At 37.9% G+C, this 19,791-nt stretch overlaps 2 protein-coding genes across 12 annotated transcripts in view; one reads left to right on the top strand and one right to left on the bottom strand.

Moving 5' to 3' along the window:
* wu:fj49a02 (myomegalin) overlaps positions 1–4,766 on the top strand; it is a 54,094-nt gene extending 49,328 nt beyond the window's left edge. For 7 of the 8 annotated variants that reach the window (XM_048162466.1, XM_048162465.1, XM_048162460.1 and 4 more), the window contains 4 exons: positions 63–201; positions 1,374–1,420; positions 1,559–1,613; positions 2,961–4,766. In XM_048162466.1, coding sequence (XP_048018423.1) covers positions 63–201; positions 1,374–1,420; positions 1,559–1,613; positions 2,961–3,097 — 378 coding nt within the window. In that variant the 3' untranslated portion in view covers positions 3,098–4,766. The remainder of the gene's footprint in view (positions 1–62; positions 202–1,373; positions 1,421–1,558; positions 1,614–2,960) is intronic. The other variant, XM_048162464.1, reaches the window with a different exon arrangement.
* A 91-nt stretch (positions 4,767–4,857) lies between these two features.
* Positions 4,858–15,238, bottom strand: prkab2 (protein kinase, AMP-activated, beta 2 non-catalytic subunit). Of its 4 annotated transcripts, none has more exons than XM_048162472.1 (8): positions 15,131–15,238; positions 12,798–12,972; positions 12,366–12,517; positions 12,159–12,252; positions 8,729–8,843; positions 8,435–8,568; positions 6,526–6,594; positions 4,858–6,452 (listed from the first exon to the last, which is right to left on the bottom strand). In XM_048162472.1, exons 2-8 carry the CDS (start codon positions 12,948–12,950, stop codon positions 6,375–6,377), a joined length of 795 nt encoding a protein of 264 aa, XP_048018429.1. In that variant the 5' UTR covers positions 12,951–12,972; positions 15,131–15,238; the 3' UTR covers positions 4,858–6,374. The 4 variants fall into 4 exon arrangements, with proteins under 4 accessions (XP_048018429.1, XP_048018427.1, XP_048018428.1 ...); XM_048162470.1 differs by having other exon boundaries at positions 15,071–15,227; XM_048162471.1 differs by lacking the exon at positions 15,131–15,238 and adding an exon at positions 13,825–13,956.
* Between the last annotated feature and the right edge of the window lie 4,553 nt (positions 15,239–19,791).

The following is a 19,791-nucleotide window of genomic DNA, read 5'->3' as shown; positions in this document are numbered from 1 at the left end:
ATTTGTTGATCCCTAAAAAATGAAATGCTACATAAATGTGCATGGTGCTGGTTTCCTCTCAGGAGCAGTCCATGCGCGAGGAGATCCAGCTGCTGCGTCTGCGGATCGCCGAGCAGGAGGAGGTTCTACAGGGAACCATCCAGCGTTTGCGCTGCACCAGCCGAACCAAAGAAAGCATGGAGACCTTCATCGTCAACCAGCGTGAGTCTGAACAGCCTGTTGGTGCCTCAGTTTTTCCCCAGTTGCTGAATCTCTAAAAAACAGAAACTAGGGCTAGATTATAGAAAATCATGATCATGATTCTTTTGGTCAGTATTGAACCATGATTATTTAACATGATTAGGGCTGGGCAATATGACCAAAATATTGTTATCATGAAATAAAATGACTCCTATCATGTTATTATATTTTGCTAGAAATAATGATTCAAATTCTCATTACCAATTTTGATAATTGAAACAGTACAGCAAAGATACAAATGAAATAAAGATTGCTTAATTATTTTCAGTCTAACAGCAGTATTCAGGCAAATAATATCCTACCACGAACACTGAATAAAGTAATAGAATGTAAAATAAAATGCAGCACAGTAATATTTACTGTATGAATTAAACATACAAAGATCCTATTAAAGCTACAAAAAGTGTATTCAAAAGCAGTGAATGATTTTCTCTTGTTGTTTATGTTCACTTTAAGACTAAAAAATGACTGTGGGAATGTGAATGCTCTGCAAATTGGGCATTTAGACATTTTTGTGTGTGTTTGCCGCCTGACGCCCAAAAGTAGACTTTGCTTTTCTGCAGAGAAAGCACCGACTGTTGTTATTTTTAATATTTTAGCAACAGTGGACTGCATTTTACCACAATCACATTTGGACTTTTGGGAGGAATGAAAGCGCTCTGCGGTGAAGGGAAGCAGCATTTTTATAGCAGCATTTTTCAGATTTATAACAAATGACAAAATTGAAGAATAATTGCGAAATGGAATGTGGCACAATCATTTCATCTCAATTGTCCTGTTTTCATAATCATTGGAAGTCGAAATCGAAAATATACTTGCCTCGATTGCACAGCCCTATCTGAAACCATAACATTATGTTCATAAAAATGACTCCCAAAACAGCACAAACGTTCAGTCCCGTCACATCCAGTGCCGTTAGTCTCGCCATGTGAACAAGGCTTTATTTCCATCGTGCTTTACACTAATCTGATAGTGTCAGTGCGTTAGTTTTGAACACCATCTTTTGTCAGAAGCTCTGATAACTGAACCACGTTTGATTCGTTTCCATAGTTTGACACAACATACGGACGTATGGTGATGTGTTTTAGTGTTATGATGTCATCAGAGCTTTAACGAACTCGTCTGTCTTACAGTGTCCCGGACTCGAGATGTTCTGAAAAAAGCACGGGCGAATCTAGAGGTGAGTGTTCGGTTTCACCTCAGATAGGTTTGTTCAGTGCTGTTTGTCTTGTGTTTGTCCCTCATCTTGAATCTCGACTTCCTTCTGTCTTTATTCTGTCTGTCCTCCATTTCTCTCATTTTCTCCGAGTGTTTCCAGAAGAATGAGCTCAGGATTTCCTCTCTAAGCTCCTCCTCTTCCTCCCTTTGCCATGGTAACGGTCAGGTTTGCGCCATGTGCATGTCAGCTCATGCTGCTTGTCATCAGTGCTTGAATGTTTCCTTCCATTAGATCAGTTGTGTTGCATCATGGGTTGGATCACGTGTTTGTTTGAGTTACTCATGATTATTTCAGTCACAAACGCAAAAGATATATTATCATACGTGCTGCTAACCCATCATAAAACACAACTAGTGATGCCCTGAAATAAATTTTTTTAATAACTAGTTAATCACATTATCATCAGCTCTCAAAAAACGAGTTTTATACAAAGATTTAAATTGCACACAAGGCAGTTTTTATTTTAACTTTTTAATTACCTAATTATGTTTCTGCTCCAATTGATTGTCATTTTTGACTGAATTTGTTGATGAAAGCTGAGACTTTTTTGAGAAGTTTTGTTCATCAAATGTAAACAGATCTCGGTTCATCAAAATGAAGAGTGATTAAATACGAGAAATCAGTATTGTCAAGTCAAGTCACCTTTATTTATAAAGTGCTTTATATAATGCAGATTGTTTCAAAGCAGCTTTACAGTGATAACAGGAAAATGATTCAATGATGCAAACAGTTCAGTTTTTGCTGTACAGTAACTCTGTCATTATTCAGCTGAAGTCAGATCAGTGTTGATTTAGTTCTGTTGTCAAGATCATCAATGATTAAATTAGTTCAATTATCTATACAGCAGCTCTGGAGAAAACAGTGATGTCATCATCCAGCTCAGTTCAGTTCTCACACAATAGTGTCAGTACAGTCAGATCAATAATACGGTTGAATATTAAGTGTCCCTGACAGCAGCAAGAACCCAAACTCCATCAGGTGACCGAATGGAGAAAAAAAACCTTGGGAGTAACCAGACTCAGTCGCTCAGTTCTCCTCCGGCCACCGAACGAACACTGTATGATTATGATTCAGGCGGCGTCACAAGTCAGAAACCAGATTGAAATCAGTCAACCCAGTCCTAGCGTCACAATGCTTACCTGTTGTAGTTTATCCATGTTATGGCATGAAATATATGCTAAACACAGGCAAAACGTGTCATTAGAGAAATGCTAATGAAACGTCAATGTTTGAAAGAGTGATTTTGGCCCTTTAAAACTGAAACCGAACATCAAATGTTTTCGGTTACTGAAACACAACAGCTTGTTCTAAGAGACAAATCAACTGAACCTTCCTTCAGAATATTTACAAATTGTTGGTATGTTCAAACTGACTCTGTGTGTGTGTGTGTGTGTGTGTGTGTGTTAACCTCAGGAATGCATCTCAACTTACCCTGATGTTATTCTGATAATCAATATGATTGATTATACAATGTTTTAAGATCTTTCACTCTGTTCTCCAGGTAAAGCCTCCGCAGGCTCTTCTTCTTGGGTTCGCGTGACCCCCGTTTGTCCTGAGATCACCATGGAAACAGCCAGTCCGCAGCAGCCCGCCAAGAAGCGTGTCAGGGAGTGTCTTCAGCTCACCGCCACCCGTTAAACCAGCCGGCACTGCTAACTTACCCGCCTTACCCTTTTCCTGCCAACTTCTTCTGTGTAATTTTACCTCTTTAACAGTGGGCTGTTAAAATCCAGATGCCTATTGATTGAGTGTTGTGAGAAGAACATTACAGTATTTGTCTTCTGAGAGGAAACATTCTTTACTTTGTGAGAAATAAACAGACTGCCACAGAATTCCCTCGAGTATCTCAGGGATTTTTGGCAATAAACACATTCACACAGCCGTACGTCATCTCCGAGCGCCGACGGCTGCCTTCACGCGTCACGAGACGCACGTCAACTGAAGCATGTGAAACAAGTTCATGCGTTTTCACTTAATGTCATTCTGCTTGACATTGTGTCATATATCGTGCCACTGTTAGTATTATTACGATTGTTGTTATTGTCATCTTTCTCCAGTGCTGCTGACTGAAATGGAATGTTGTTTTTAGTATTTGCATGATGGAGGTTGATTAAAAATAAAACACCTGTTTTTCTGAGGTGAGGCTCACCAAACATGCCAAAGTTTGCATGGTTAGTTTCCCTCATTTTGCCTTAACTGAGCTGTTGATGTCGACTTCTGTATGTAAACTGCTTTCAAGTAACTTCACTAGTTCTATTTTAACAACCTTGTATGAATTCTCAAGGTTTGAGCTTTGGGCGTCTTGACTGTCACTTTACGTCATAGACAAACTTTGTTCACGAGTGATTAAATGAGGACAAATAGAAAGTTGTGATTTCCTGCAATTGAAAAAATGAATATGAAGTTCGAGTAAGTTGACATTGATTTGTGCACAGTCATTCCTGTGCAAATATGATCAATGACAGTGTTGAAGATTTCTGAACTAGAGACTGCAAACTTTGGCAGAGGATTGGTGGGACCAGAGCTGCTGATGTCACGATCACACAGCCAATCACAAACAGAGGTGTTTCTTTACTGCTCTTAGATTTGTGCTGTATAATTTCTTTCAGAGTTGTACATAATTTATGCCTTCATGTTGTTTTAATTTTGCAGTGTGGGTAAATATAATCAACATTTGCTATAGAATATGCAAATCTTCAAAACATGGGTAGCTGTGCAATAGCCATTTGATGATGATGTGAGACATCATATAGATGCATTTACTGTGTACATTACACCAATTTATAAACTGTAGAAGTTGCCTAAAAATTGCAGAGTTGCCTTGCCTCAAATCTCTTGCATAGGATGAAAACAAAAGCTTGTAATTGAATGTTGCTTTGCCTTGAAACAGCCATGTAAGTGAATTCTCTTCAGTGAGAAATGCAATATCAATCTTAAATGGCCTTTTGTGAGCACATTACAGTATTGTGGGTCTAGCATCACTTTATTCAGAACCACAAATGAGAAGTATTGATGTGTGATTCTTTCAATGTTTTGGATTAAATACCAAAGTCAGAGGAGGAAAAAGAGACTTGAATTGAGGTGGAGAGAAAAATGAGCTGCATATGTTGGTTCTAAAATCTGTATAATATGTATATAGTGCTTGAAGGCTTATTTGTTGCCATAGTTACTGATGTGATCGTGCAATGTAACAAAAGATCGCCGACACGAGAGCCAATCAAACTCTGTGTCTGAAGCTGCTGAATATGTGCCATGTATTATGAAAGCTGCTTTTGGAAATTAAACATCAATAAACAATAGAAAATCATTCATTTTGCTTGCAAATGTTTTGAAATGTAAAAAACATTATATATATATATATATATTTTTTTTTTTTTAATGAAAACAAAGAAACTGGATCAAATCAACCAGAATGGTTCCATTTATTATTTTTTTTAGAAGCAATACACTCATCATCTATAATGCATAGCTCAACACATGAAACAAATTCAAGTTAGTGGATTTTCCCTCAAAATATCCCATAAAAGCACTGAAAGCTGCTGTTGCTCTTTCCTCATGAAAATCATATTTTGAGCATCTTTCCTGTGGGATATCACACTTGCATCATATGACTAAAGTTACTGTTATCTTTGGAGAGAATGAATCTTCAACACCACAATATTCAATTCACAGCAAACAAAACAAATCCTCATGAACAAACGATACTATCCTCATCAACATTAAAAAAGGGTTGGGTCCTGATAAGATCACAAATCACATTTCTGTTTCAACATTTAATATTGATGATGGCCAGAAATATTAAAAACAACAAAGCCAACCATTTCACACAAAAAATATTTAAAGACAAACGTACATTATATGGTCAAACATATGTGGACGCCCCATTCTTAATTAACATGTAAATTCCAGCAATTTTAGCTCAAATTAATCTTAATGTTACACATACAATAACATACGAGAGAATTTGTTGCAGAAGATTGTGGAGGATCCTTTTCTCTTCCAGCACGACAATGACCCTGAGCACAAAGACATGTCCACAGATACTCTTTACTGGAAGAGACATGAACCCCACTGGAACAAGCCAGCTAATATTTGGCATCCACATACTTTTGGCCAATATAGTGTCTGTGTAGCATATAAATAACATTTGTAACAGAGGCAAAAATACATTCCTGCTTGATAAAATAAAGAAAACGAGTTTGTCTGTCACAGTGAAACACAGCTAAAGTGCTCGTCTGTACAGCATCAAGATGAAATTCAAACCACATGCAGTAAAACTCCACAAACTCACACAGTTCACAACCTGTTTGAGACATTCTGTGATGCTGCTGTAAATGTGTATCTGTTCAGTCCATTCCTAAAGTTTTCTTTTGTTGAAATCATAACTTAACTCTGATCAAAGCACATCCATTAGAGAGGATGTGAAAGTACTAAAGCGTTCCGTTAGGATAAAATACTAAACGCCACTGTTGGCCGAAACTTCCTTTCATTCTGAAAATAGACACATAAACATGCATGTCTTTCACTCGGTTTATAAAATGAATTATGACACTATAAACCATAAAAGCTTAGAATGAAACATTACATTCAAATGTTCATCTGTTTTAAAACTCAAAACTTGAACTCACTTTTATTTAGAAACTCTCTGTGCGTTTTGCAGTTTTCAAATGTATGAATTCTGTTTGACAGTATTTCATAAAGCGCTTTGGACAGATAAAAATCTGGCCCTCAAGATTGCAATCGCAAAATGCTGCACCTGAATGTGTGTGATGACAGAGATAAAAGACACACACACACACACACTCACTACTGCTGAAGTCTCAAGCTAACAGAGCCACCGTAAATATCACGGGTTAATAGTGCAATCTCGACTATAGTGGATACGGACTGTAAATGATGTGCCATCCGGAGCTCGTTAAATAGGCTTGTACAGAAGAGACGTCACATATTTCTTCTTATAACGGTGAGTTGCACTGAGAACCATCACGCCATCCTGAGACAGAAAAAAATCTGTCAATTATTTACCATTACAGGAGAGCATGTTTGGTAGCAGGTGTATAATGTACCTTTATCGAGAGTGCATACAGATGATTCAGCATCACATGGTTGGGTTCTGGCAGCAAGGCAGGATCACACTGAAACACATAAAACAGACTGTTAAACCAACTGTCTCCAACTAATCCAAGAGTGGAATTTCCTTTAGCCTCAGGACAACGACACCCAAACCAAAGGCTCAACACACAAAAAGACAATCATTTAACTTACTGGACTGACATGGACTGATGTCGAGCGAGATGCAGGAATACAAAAAAGTTTTTTTTAAAGTTGACACTTATGTGTGAGAAACTGCAAAAGATGTCCGTCCAATAAATGTTTGCATAGAAAAACATAGAAAAGCAGTGCAGAGGAATGCAAAAAAGTATTGTGAGAGCAGACCCTTTCTTATTTAATTAAAGTGGTCATGACATAAGAAATCAAATTTGCCTTTGTACCATTAAAGGTGCAGTGTGTACATTTTAGCAGCATCTATCAGTGAGGTAGCGAACTGCAACCAACGGCAGCTCACCCCCTCTTTCAAAGCAAAATAGAGAAGCTACGGTGGCCGTCTGGACGACACAAGTCAATGATGTCGTCATCTGAGACAGCAGAGAATACGTCAGCCAGTCAAGCAATGAGGTTTCTTCTTCTAATAAACCAGACGACTACTACTACTTTGTGCGTATTCAACGTAGTGATGATGCAAGCTGCCTCTAAAAACACGAACGATTAGAAGAAGAACAACATAGTGACTAAACGCCCTCTGTAGAGTCTGACCGTTTAGGGCTACTGTAGAAACATGCCAGCGCAAAATGACGACTTGACATGGAGGGGGGACCCGCGGTGAATGGCTCATTTTAAGGTAATAAAAACACAACGGTTCATTATGTAAGGTCTTTATACACCACTGAAAACATCAGTTATGTATATTATATTGGATTTCTGTCAATAGATCCTCACAAATTTTACACATTGCACCTTTAAATAATCCTGCAAGTTTCATAGCTTAAAACATCTTCATTATAAACAAAGCTTTTATTTAAACAAGTTTGAAAAAAGCCTAGTTTTGATTTTATGGGATCTGTAAAGTCACATGAGCAAATACATTTGCATATGCCTGCCTCCATGGCAAGACACTGACGAATAGTTATACATCATTGCACCATAAGTCCCGCCCACTGGCTGAAAAAGTTCCCAGGTTACCTTTAGCACCAGACTGTAGACTGCTTGAATTAAATATATATTGCACAGATTGAAATGAACTTGGCAAGAAAAGGAATTCTTGGTTATCACAAACTTGAAAACAGCTTGAAATTAAACAATAATTAACTATAAAACAGGAGGACCGGAGAGCAGCGGCAGGGCGAAGCAGATGAAGCAGAGACTGTATTAAATCTGACAGCAGCTGCATCACAAACCGTAAGTAAATGATTTCATAATGCTTTGTCTGTAAATGACGGTTTTATATGGATAATGTTTTCAAAATAGCGAGTGGCTCTTGATACTGACGTCAGCCAATCATAACAATGGGCGTGTACTGACAAGCCTTAAAAGAGCCGTGCCTTAAAAACGCATAATTTCAGATGGAAGCTCAGAATGAAGGTTGAAAATAATCATTTTACTGCATATATATGTTATAAACAAACCTCTAGGAACATTAAATATTAAAATAATTAAAATCAATGTCCTGTCCCCTTTAATGGGTCTCCTCTGTTCAATCTTTATTCTTTTGTGACATCATAAATAGCTCTTTAGAATTTAATTGAATTAGAGACAGAGATTATTGAGAAAACAAGAAGTAAAAAAAAAAGAAGATCTTTCATGTCTTGTTGAATGTTTTTTGTTTTTGTTTTTTTTATTACTGGCACATTTTTTTTCTCCTGACGCTTTGGTAGTATTTTAAATAAAACAGTCAAGCCAGCAGGACAGGATTCTCACTGATATGTTGGTGTCTTTGTTGAGTATGACTTGTAGCAGGTGCGGCGGCAGGATGGGCGGAGCTTTGAAGCGTTCCTCGGGTTTGAACATATACACTTCCTGTCCGTACGGCCCAGGTGGAGAACTGGACAGATCTACACACACAAATACATCACATTAACAATTGACCCTGCTGGATCTTATCTATAGAAACAGCTTTTCTAAGAGACATCCATGATTGAGACTTTACATCCACATGTGCATTTGTGTAACATTATTATAATAGCACTGTTTATAAGTGTGGACGGCTCTGACCTGATGTATCGGAGCACTCGAGAGAGTCCACCTGCAGTGCGTCAAACACCTCAAAATCTGATTTCTTCACATGGATCAGGTTGTTTATGGTGCCCATCTGACTGGTGACAACCGGCTGAAGAGAAAACACATGCATTTCAATTTAAAGGAATGGATTCGGCCATCATGAAACCCCAAACCTGTGTGACTTTTTCTTCTGTGGAGCACAAAAGACAATGATCACGATGCACAAGGGATGAAAAAGCAGCATGAACATTGTGCTAAACATCTCCTTTTGTGTTATTCAGAAAAAAAAAAAAAACTTTCTCTCTGTGCGAGCTTTTTTTTTTTTTTTTTTTTTAATTATCTTTTTATTTGGAAAGGCAAATTCTCATCACATACATTAGTTACAACTTCAGTTGTTCAAGTACATAGGTAGGGATGGATATGGATATTTTAGATGAGTCTGTCCATATTGCCTTTCTGAAATTTTCTTTTACGGACCATTACTTATTCCAGTTGGGAACCAAAACAAAGCAGAACAGAACCAGGATGCGCACCACTTGAAGTAATTAAAACATCACATAAAAAGAGAGCAGATTTACACAAAGCACAAGTACAGTCAAATGAAATCAGATCTAATTGGTTTTACATACTCAGTCCATTTAGTCCAAATCTTATAGAATCTTTCTTTTTCAACTTTGAGGGAAAAGTATATCTTTTCCATAACATAAATCTCATAGACAATTTCAATCCATTCATCAATGGTGGGTGGGTCTACTTTTAACCATTTCCTCGTAACAGATTTCGTACTGGCTGCCAATAGTATCGCCAGCAGTTTTTATCGTTAATGTTCCATGTTTCAAACCCTAGACTACCCAAATACACAATTTCACATTTAAATGGAATGTTTACGCGAGCTGTTGCTTTTAAATGGGAAACTTGAATCTCATTAATTCCACTTTTTCATTGAACGTTTGCCTGTATAATGATTAGATTGACTGTTTCGACTGCTTGAGCACGCGAGTACAGAATGATGGGTTTGCTGTGTGATACTTAAGAGTCGTTAACCTTTAACCTCCATAACTGCCATAATTTCTTGCCAATTGTTTGTATAGTAGTGGTGATACCTACAATAGGAAGCTATGTTCCTAAGTTAGGGATACACAGATACTGATACCGGTATCAGGGCCGATACTGTGCGCGTGTAATATATAGCTGCTGTGCGTGAGCTGATAAGGAAAACACGGAGTGGATTGAACGTGCTTCGGCACAGACGCGTGAGCTTGTTGATTGCACATACCTTTTTCACAGACATCGCTGGAAAGTTTGTGGTTCGATCAATAGGGTTAGAATAGATGATTCTTTCACAGAAGGTAAAATGAGGCACATATTACTAACGTGAACTGAGCGCGCACTTCTATTGCTCTTGGTTGCTGATCGCTCACTCAGCACAAATGTGTGATTTGGATTAAAACTAAATCGTATATGTAAGTAAAAACTTTAACTGTTATGTGATGTATGCACAATGAGTGGTTTCCTACATTACAGGACAAGAAGTTTGCTGTGCGCAAACTAGGGGTGTGCACAAATAGTCGAATATTCCACCTGTACTTAATATTCGAAAAATAAAAATACTATTCTAATTTTACTATGTTGCTTTCCTGACAGCAAATGCAATGAATCCATGAGAAATCCTAAGCACTAAAACTTGCAGTTATAACTAAATGCACCAGGTGGCGCTGTGGAGCGTGTTTAAGTTCATTTTATTTGATCGTCACATAATGTTGTCGTCTGCCTCGCGCAGTTTGGATGAAACTTAGATGAAAATGACCTTACAAAATGGAATTACTTTTGATCAAATGAATTAATGAAACTGAGTTATCATAATATCACCACCATAATGAGAAATCACATGAAATCTAACACCAGAGAGGAAAGACAGCTGTCCATCACTGCATTCACGACAGGTAAGTGCAGTGTAAGTTATCCCAGAGTGAGCCGAGATGATGACTTCTCTGATAGCAAACTGATTTTGAGACATATGTTTCCTTCAGCGCAGCTCGTTTTCTCACCCGAGCATGTGGATATTGTTTTTCTCAACATGAACATGTGAAAAAATATAAAATATATGCCTTACGATTTGTACGATAACTGGCGCTGTCTGCTTTATAAGTGTTTTTCCCATTCATGCTGCTTGAGCGTAAATGCTTTTGTTCTTAATATTTTCTGTTTACACATATTGTTTAATGCTTTGAACAAAAAGAAAACCTTAAGATATAACGTAAGCTTGTTGTGTATTGCCTAATCGTAAGCTTGTTCAGAAATGGTTACAAAATCTTGATGAATATAAAACAATAATGTCCTTCTCGTTTAACCTCATTTAAATAAACAAATATTCGAATATTTGTTTTTTACGAGCCCAAATATTCGAAAACAATATTTTGGAAAAATGCCCATCTCTAGCGCAAACATCCGAAGCGTGCGCCCAGAAAGCCGCGTATGGAGAGCGCTTGAATTCTGCATTGAATTCTCTTTTATGTTTTCTTGCGCTTGAAATGAGAAATTCACACAACATTTTGTAAAAACACCCGCTTTTGTGAGTATTGCAGTAAACATAGTAGGTAATGTCTTAAGTGAACGTAAACAGTTGAGAGAAATAAAACGCATGTCTAACAGTATATTTGATACATTCGGTCTTAAAGGGACAGCAGCTGTTTTTAAAGTTAAACAACTAAATCATTCACTGCTCTTGACTGAATGATTTTTTTAAACTTTAATAAAGAATCATCACTATGCAGTGTTATTTTACATTTGATTCCTTTTTTTTTTAAATCAAATTCTGTATCTGAAAACTACTGTTAAACCTACATGAAAACCCAGTTTATTTCATTTGTATCTTTTTTTATATATATATATTTTTTAATTGTTTTTGTACTTGTACTTGTATTTGTAATTGGATTATTTGTTCTTATTTTATTACTGAATGTTTACTTGTCATTAGGGTTAGGATAAAAGTTGTTATATAGAATTGTGATATTTCACTGGTATCTAAACATTTGAACCCCTGACCCGACCAGACCAGCAGAAAAAAATCCTCATCATTGATCCCTGCTGAAACAGCTCCAAAAGTGCTGCGCTATTAAGATAAAATATGATAGAGCAATAGAATGAACAGTGAAAGTAACAGAGGCTTGTACAATACATTTTTAACAGGCATAATTAAGCATGAAAATAACTGACGGAAATATATATTTGCTAAAATCAAATCAATGAATATGATTCATATTCTTTTGCTTTCTAATACATTTAAAAATTGCAAATGCAATGTAAATATAGGCATTGGTACAGGCAAGTACCAGAAATTAAAGTATCAGTATCGGCCTATTTTGAGAAAAAGTGGTATCGGCATCCCTATTCATAAGTCATGTGACGGTTTAGATATAGTCACCTCAGACGGGTCATGAAGCCACTGGCCATCAACAAAGAACTTGTACTGATGTTCACCCTCAGGCAGCTCCAAGATTGCTACAAAATCATTATGGCTTCAAAAAAAGAAAAAAAAGAAAAGAAAAAAGAAAACATTTACACATGCTTGAAAAACTGATTAAATAACAATGTGTGATCTTCTGTTCATTACGGCGGATCGCACAGATACCTTTTATTCAGCGGGATCTTGCTGCTCCAGTTGTTGAAGGAGCCTGTGATGTAAACCTCTTTCCCTCCTCCAGCCCAGCGGATCACGGTGGGTCGAGCCTGAGGACTCGTCTTCACCATGTCATCTAAATCTGGGTCCTTCTCACCTGGTGCCTGGCAGAACACATCTGTTTTTAACTAACCACAACCTGCTCTTTTACAACTAATGATAGCCGAGGTCATTTACGTAAGAAAGTCTCGTTTACTGTTTACATTTAAACGGTCTGTTTAATTGTAAGCATCAGATAGAGGCTGGAAGACGGTTATGATGATGGGAATACAGGCAAACTGATCAAATGTATATGACCGCTTTAAGCTTTAAGCAGGTGTTCCTGCTGATACTTGCTGTACAAAGTTGTGTGTTGACATGATGTCACTGCGTATTCTTGCATACTTTAGATTCCGGCCCGTGTGTGTTGAAAATGTTAGGGTCGTCCGTGCTGTCCATCATTTTGCCGGGCTCGAGGTCTTTATGGCCTCCGCTGTCTGACCGCTGCGCCTTTGGTCCATGCCGCTCAGCAGACACACGATCACTGGTGTTTCCCATGATGCTCTACAATCAGCCTTCACTACAGAAACAAACAAACCAACAATACAAACTGAGGTGAGTAAAGTTTACCGATGGTGTAACAAACAAATGTCACTGCAAACTCTTCATGACACGCAAATACATTTTGTTTTTGAAAACTCCTTCACATCTACAGCAAAATGACTCCTCTCTAAAGGATGCTTTAAAAAGTGAATGATGAATCAACAGAGAATCATGTTTATGAATTCACATCCTCCAGATTCAAGCTGACATTTAAAGAGGCTTCTGTGAAATTAAATATGATAAAAGCAGAGCTAACATTCTCTCACTGAAGGAGGCTGCGCACTTTCACAGCGCTATATATACACTTTTATCAACAGTTATTTCTTATATCTCATTAAATTTATATTTTGAAACAACTTATATACTCCCTTTTCAACACTGAGCTTGTAGAATAACGCGCTTCGCTACACAGAAGTATGTCTGTATGCTGCATTGCTTATTTCACAAACAAAACTCGACTTCCTGTATTTCAACAGTCAAAAACACTCCGAGATGAAGATTAGACACTAAAACGCATAAAATGTCACTGAACATATAAACACCCACTGTATGCGACTAAAAACAAACCCAGGAAACAACATTAGAAACGCAAGATGAACGCTGCTAAACGCTTACAGGATAAATATGTTAGGTTAGATTAGATATTTTAGTTTGCATGTGTGAAATAAGAGTTATTGATGGGCAGCTCGAGTTTGCTAGCTGTTAGCATGCTGCTTTGTAGTTTCCGTAAGATCAAAAAGTGCCTGAATCAGAACACACTATCTCACTGTGAACTGCGTGTGTTCAAGCGTTCGCTGTGAAGTAAAATGTGAAACAGTGTGATCCATACCGTAGACGAATGAGAATGAATATTATTTCCAATGTTGCGAACGACTGAACTTTAACAACATACTGCAACCTGACAGCTACGGCGAGCCGAAGGGTCCAAAACATGTCTGGATTACGAAACGCCCTGTCTTCAAATTTATTTAGCTTAATTTTGTTCACAAATTGTTACATAGACATACACCTTAACAAATGGCGTAGAATATGCAGAAGACGAGCCACTTATCAGAACTAAACTCTTTTTTCATTGGGCAAATATGAATAATTGAAATGAAATTCTTTTTTGACTGCATACAGTCAAATCATTAACTGAAAAGATATTAGCCAAAAATTATCATACTACATAATGCCAGGTTTAGTAAAACCTACACTAAGTAAATTAGCTAAAGTAGCCTAGAGGTAAAATGCAAAAAAAGTAAATATATAAAAATATAAATCCGAGTGCCTGTATTCAAGGTTGTGGTTTAGTGAAGTACATTCATTATTGATTTGTCTATTTCACTGTATAATTTTTAACATTTACCGTAGTATGTGGACATGATTCAGCAACAAATACTGAAGCATTCTCAGGTATTCGAAAAAAATAGTTAACAACATGTTGACCACAAGACATCTAATTGTACACTGGTAAAAGTGTTGGATCACTTTAGATCAGCTCAATTGTAATAGGTCAAATAGACTTTGATAATTTGAGTTTTTAATCCCATATTTCACAGCAAAATTAAATTTAACTAAGTATAAACAATTTTCAACTTAATAAAATGGCTTGAGTGAATGTATTTTCCCCCTCCTTAACTAAAGTTTGTAAGACAGTTAAACTCCTTTAAAATGCAAAACTTAAATTATGAATTATTTTTATATTCAATGATACAACTACACACATTTTTACAAACAGCCACACAACATTTTTTTTTCATGCAAACACAGAACTGCTGCACATTCTTACAACATACAAACATCAATCTTCAGTTTCTGAACACAACATTGATGAGCTCATAGTAAGAAACCAGGGAACAGAAAGAGGTTTGAGTGATTATATATAGTTGGATTATTAATCAAAACATACATTTAATGCTTTCCATGTTAAATTTCATCCACAACACATATCAAAGATATTAATTAAAAAAAAATTATGAATCCTTCAAGAGAAAACACATGGCAGACGAGCAGCAGGTGAACGATCTGGAGATGCAGGTAAACTTCATCACTGAATGAAGAACAGGCCAAAACAGTATTTAAATACTTCCTACCTTTCAACTTAAACATAGTACATAGAGTCAGTTACAGAGCTTGGCAGCAGCATGCTTTACCGTGCGCAATTCAATAAAAATGACAGGCCAAACAAACAGAAAGCCGCCCAATGCAACAGCTTGCTAGAACCAGATGAAAAATCAGAACAGCTTCTGCAATGAACTTTTATATCTGTGCTGTGGTGCATCATGGGAGGTGGGAGAAACCAAGTGTAGAAGATAAAGGGGGATTGTTTTTGTTGTCATGAAGGGCAAAATTAGCAGTATAGACCAAAACCACAATTTGATCCAGGCTGTAAACATGGATTTTTTTCTGCTGAAAAAGTGGGTATTTTAACATGGGACTCAATGAGATTCTGCTCTCGTTTGCAGCCTGTCCCTAGCAGCCAGTCGATGAATCGCAGTTTAAGTCACTTGAGTATTGGCTTCACAAGAAACTGGGGGAGGTTGCTGCTTGGGTTTGACACATTCACTTTTTTCACATGTAAAATTATGTAGGGGTCCTGACTCTCTGTGGTCATTAAAAATCCCATGGCACTTCTCGTAAAGAGTAGGGGTGTAACCCCGGTGTCCTGGCCAAATTCCCTCCTTTGGCCCTTATCAATCATGGCCTCTTAATAATCCCCATCCATTGAATTGGCTCTATCACTCTCTCTCCTCTCCACCTTCAGCTGGTGTGTGGTGAGCGCACTGGCACCGTTGTACTGTGGATGCCATTGCATCATCCAAGTGGATGCTGCTCACTGGTGGTGGATGAGGAGAGACCCCTGATATGATTGTAAAGCGCTTTGGGTGTACAGTAGTACCTATGAAAGCGCTATAAATGCCTCGTTCATTCCAATGTTGAGTTACCCATTCATCATGAGTTTGATTTAGGATTTCACCACAGGACAAAGTGACCCCTAGCAAAATTTAAATTTCTTGCAGGCCCTTCACCATAAACTGGGAAGGGAGATTGAGCAAGTTTCCTTCAAAAATATCTGTAAATATACCTCTCTATGCACCATCTTTGAATGTCATGAACTTCACATGTACCACGTCTTCTAGATGAGCTGGTCAGCTTCTTTTCAGTTGGATGTGCTGCTGTTGTCCTATTCTTTGATGGCCTCACTTGTAGTCATTTACAACTTCAGCAGTCAGCTAGGTAACCCTCCAGAATTAAGCTCTTCTAGTCAAGTCAAGTCACCTTTATTTATATAGCGCTTTTTACAATGCAGATTGTGTCAAAGCAGCTTTACATTGATAGCTGGTACATAATTTGGCTGCACAGCAGCTCTTAAATAATAGTGTCAGGCAGATCAGAAGCACTGTTGAATAAATGTCAAGAATACTATTGAATATCAAATGTCAAGTGTCCCCAACTAAGCAAGCCAAAGGCGACAGCGGCAAGGAACCCAAACTCCATCAGGTGGCAAACAAGTGGCAAATAGGTGTTAAAATGGAGAAAAAAAAACCTTGATAGAAACCAGGCTTAGTCGGGGGGCCAGTTCTCCTCTGGCAAACAGTGCTTTGTTACAATCAGGTTGCTATCATAAATCTGATAGGATCGCAACAATCAAAGTATTTATTTCAGTTCCATCCAGTTGAGGATCGTATTCATCACGCCGGTATGGACGGTCTGTTGAGGAACTGTGGCACTGGCTGTCGTGTCGATGAGGCCTTCACAATGGATGATCCAGTCGACTCGATCTCTGCTGATACTTCAGGGCTGCGTTGTGGTCGTGTCATGGCACCGGTCCTTGGTCTCAGCTGGATACGGCCCAGATCCGGTTGACTACGGTAAACCTCGGAATAAACAGAAAGACTAATATTAGCGTAGATGCCATTCTTTTTCTGATGTAACGAGTACATCTGGTGTTATAGGAAGTGTTCCCGGTTCCGGCTGACCTAATTTATGCAGCCTAATAATCCTTTAACGGATTTGAAAATATAAACTGATAATGTGTTATGTGTATGCCAGGTTAAAGAGATGTGTTTTTATTCTAGATTTAAACTGACAGAGTGTGTCTGCTTCCCGAACAATGCTAGGAAGATTGTTCCAGAGTTTAGGTGCCAAATAGGAGAAGGATCTACCGCCTGCAGTTGATTTTGATATTCTAGGTATTATCAGCTGGCCTGAATTCTGAGATCGCAATAAACGTGAAGGACTATAATGTATTAAGAGCTCACTTAGGTACTGGGGAGCTAAACCATTTAGAGCTTTGTAAGTAATTAGCAAGATTTTAAAATCTATACGATGTTTAACAGGAAGCCAATGCAGTGATGACAGAACTGGGCTAATATGGTCATACTTCCTAGTTCTAGTAAGAACTCTAGCTGCTGCATTTTGTACGAGCTGTAGTTTATTTATCAAGCGAGCAGAACAACCACCCAGTAGAGCGTTACAGTAGTCTAGCCTTGAGGTCATGAACGCATGAACTAACTGTTCTGCATTTGTCATTGAGAGCATATGTCATAGTTTAGATATATTTTTCAGATGGAAGAATGCAGTTTTACAGATGCTAGTAACATGGCTTTCAAATGAAAGTTTGGTATCAAAGAGCACACCCAGGTTCCTAGCTGACGACGAAGACTTAACAGAGCAGCCATCAAGTGTTAGTGTTAGTCTTCTACCCTCATTTGCATTTTGAACTTTGGGAATGTGGAGAGCTCTAGCTGTTTATTTTTTTGGTAAACCTTTGAAATTGACTCCAGGTATCAATTTGTTCCTACTCCTCTCTTTATTGGGTTGAGTGAGCCATGTTGCTTAACAGCTTTGGAGAATATGGCTGTTCTGATCTTCTGATCAGACAATGTTAGGTATACTACTTGGTAAGGAACAGAACAGTGTAGAGTCAATCACCTGCAGATGTATATCCAAACCACAAGCTCATATATCAGAGGGCTGCCCCAAACTTAGTTATAATCAACTTCGGCAGCAAAAATGTATTTGTTTATACCTTTTGTTACGCTTTTGATTGTGTGTTTGTTTTACTTTATCCCCCTCTTATTCCATTATCTGTCCTATTTATGTATAAATGCCTTTTTATTCCTCTTTGTATTACACCTGTGGTGTTTCAGTCCTTTTTTATAGTGACTGGCCTTCCAGCCAGTGTAACTAAGACATTGAGGGTGATCCTTGAACTTGGAAGCACATGTTTTACAATCAGCTAAAGTAACAACTCAACATGTCACCTCCTGATCTTATTCCACTGGCTCAGTTAACAGATTTAAAGTCTTTGACGCTGGCTTTCAGGACAACCATTGGAACAGCACCCTCTATCTCAGTACAGTAGTTCAGATGTAACAGAGGAGCATGTACTTGTACAAGTGTGCCACGTTCTTTATCTGCAATTAAGTCACTACCGTCACAATCTCCATTCACCATGCCTGTCACCACAATGCACTACATTTCCCATAATCCTCCCTGGCCATCTCCTGCACACTCAACTCAATCTTCACACCTGTTTGGCATCAACCTCATCAGTTTCCTTATATAAGCAAGCGTAAAACACTCATTCATTGTCTGTTCTCATCGCTACTATGACTGTTCATACAGAAGGACTTGCCCATCTACTCACCTTGGATACTTCCCTGTGTACTGCCTGTCTTCAGCCTGTCTTCAGCCTGTCCTTCAGTCACGACAGCCAGAACCTGCAAAACATAAAGACTTTCTCATTCAGTTAAGTTCTGTTATATGAATTGCTCTCTCACCTGCTTGTATCTCAGCTGTCTTGAACTGCTTATAAATAAAGACTGTCTTTTGTATTATTATCATCGTGTTCTTCTGTTATTGTGGCAATTACAAAATTTGACAACCCTAATGCTGTTTTTTTTATTTTTATTTTTTTTATTTGTATTTTAAATGCTGTATAAATTTGTTTTGTATATCACCATACTCACGAAACTGATTTGACTGTTTTTGCTGCTTTTGTATTTATTCCTTCACCTCTTGGTTCCCCTTCAAGACTTGTTTGTGTTTGTCTTAACGTCCATTTGCATTTGAGTTTGTTTACTCCCATTTTTGTCTGACTGTCCCTTTGCTTTTTTTCCGTTTCAGCCTTAACTTTTCCTTTGTTTTTATGGTTTAATGTCTCTTGTATTTATCTTCATTTGTACTCCTTGGATAGTTTGCTATTATGCTGTTTTATGGCCCTGTTCCCATAGACTCGATGATTTTATGTTCCCATTTTTATTGTAAAGCTGTTACAGTAACTTGTATTGTACTGTATAATGTAACTGAATACCAGACTCAGAGACTGGATTATCATCAAACCCAAACAGGAATTTATTGAACAGATGGAATGCACTGAAACAGGCGAGCAACAGCCAAGCCAGAGTTACTGATGACTGAATAATTAATAACCGTCTCATCCCAAGATACCTGGTAAAAGGGAAGTTCTATGACTGGTGAGTGGAGGAGACTGGAGAGCACATACTACTTGGATTGTTGGAACAGGTGAGGAAACCCAGGTAGGTAATGGGAGATTCTTACTAGCAGAACACTGGAGGAATACGAGGAGAGATCCGGAGTATAATTGGGAATCGATCGGTGATCACTTCAGGCCAGTAGAGCGGGTTAAGCTGTTAAAGTTTTCAGCCAAGCATATTTCAGGGTTTACTAATGCTCTTTACATTTTAGCTCTGCTTGTTTGTATCTGATACTTTGAAGAAAGTCAGTTTTGAATCTTGATTCTAGTTAGTATGGATGTATGCTTTTGTGTAATATGCTGTTAAACCTG

This window comes from Megalobrama amblycephala, linkage group LG17 (genome assembly GCF_018812025.1).
Source record: "Megalobrama amblycephala isolate DHTTF-2021 linkage group LG17, ASM1881202v1, whole genome shotgun sequence".
Lineage (NCBI taxonomy): Eukaryota > Metazoa > Chordata > Actinopteri > Cypriniformes > Xenocyprididae > Megalobrama > Megalobrama amblycephala.
Note: the sequence above shows the minus strand (reverse complement) of the source record. Positions and strands in the feature narration are given on the sequence as shown.

What these genes read in the sequence shown, in the direction of transcription:
- prkab2 (XM_048162472.1), bottom strand. Translation starts at nt 12,950, where the DNA reads ATGGGAAACACCAGTGATCGTGTGTCTGCTGAGCGGCATGGACCAAAG. An exon ending in CGAGTGCTCCGATACATCAG is followed by an intron (nt 8,569 to 8,728) that starts GTCAGAGCCGTC and finishes TTGTGTGTGTAG; the next exon opens with ATCTGTCCAGTTCTCCACCT. An exon ending in ACAAAGACACCAACATATCA is followed by an intron (nt 6,595 to 8,434) that starts GTGAGAATCCTG and finishes TATGTGTTTCAG; the next exon opens with TGTGATCCTGCCTTGCTGCC.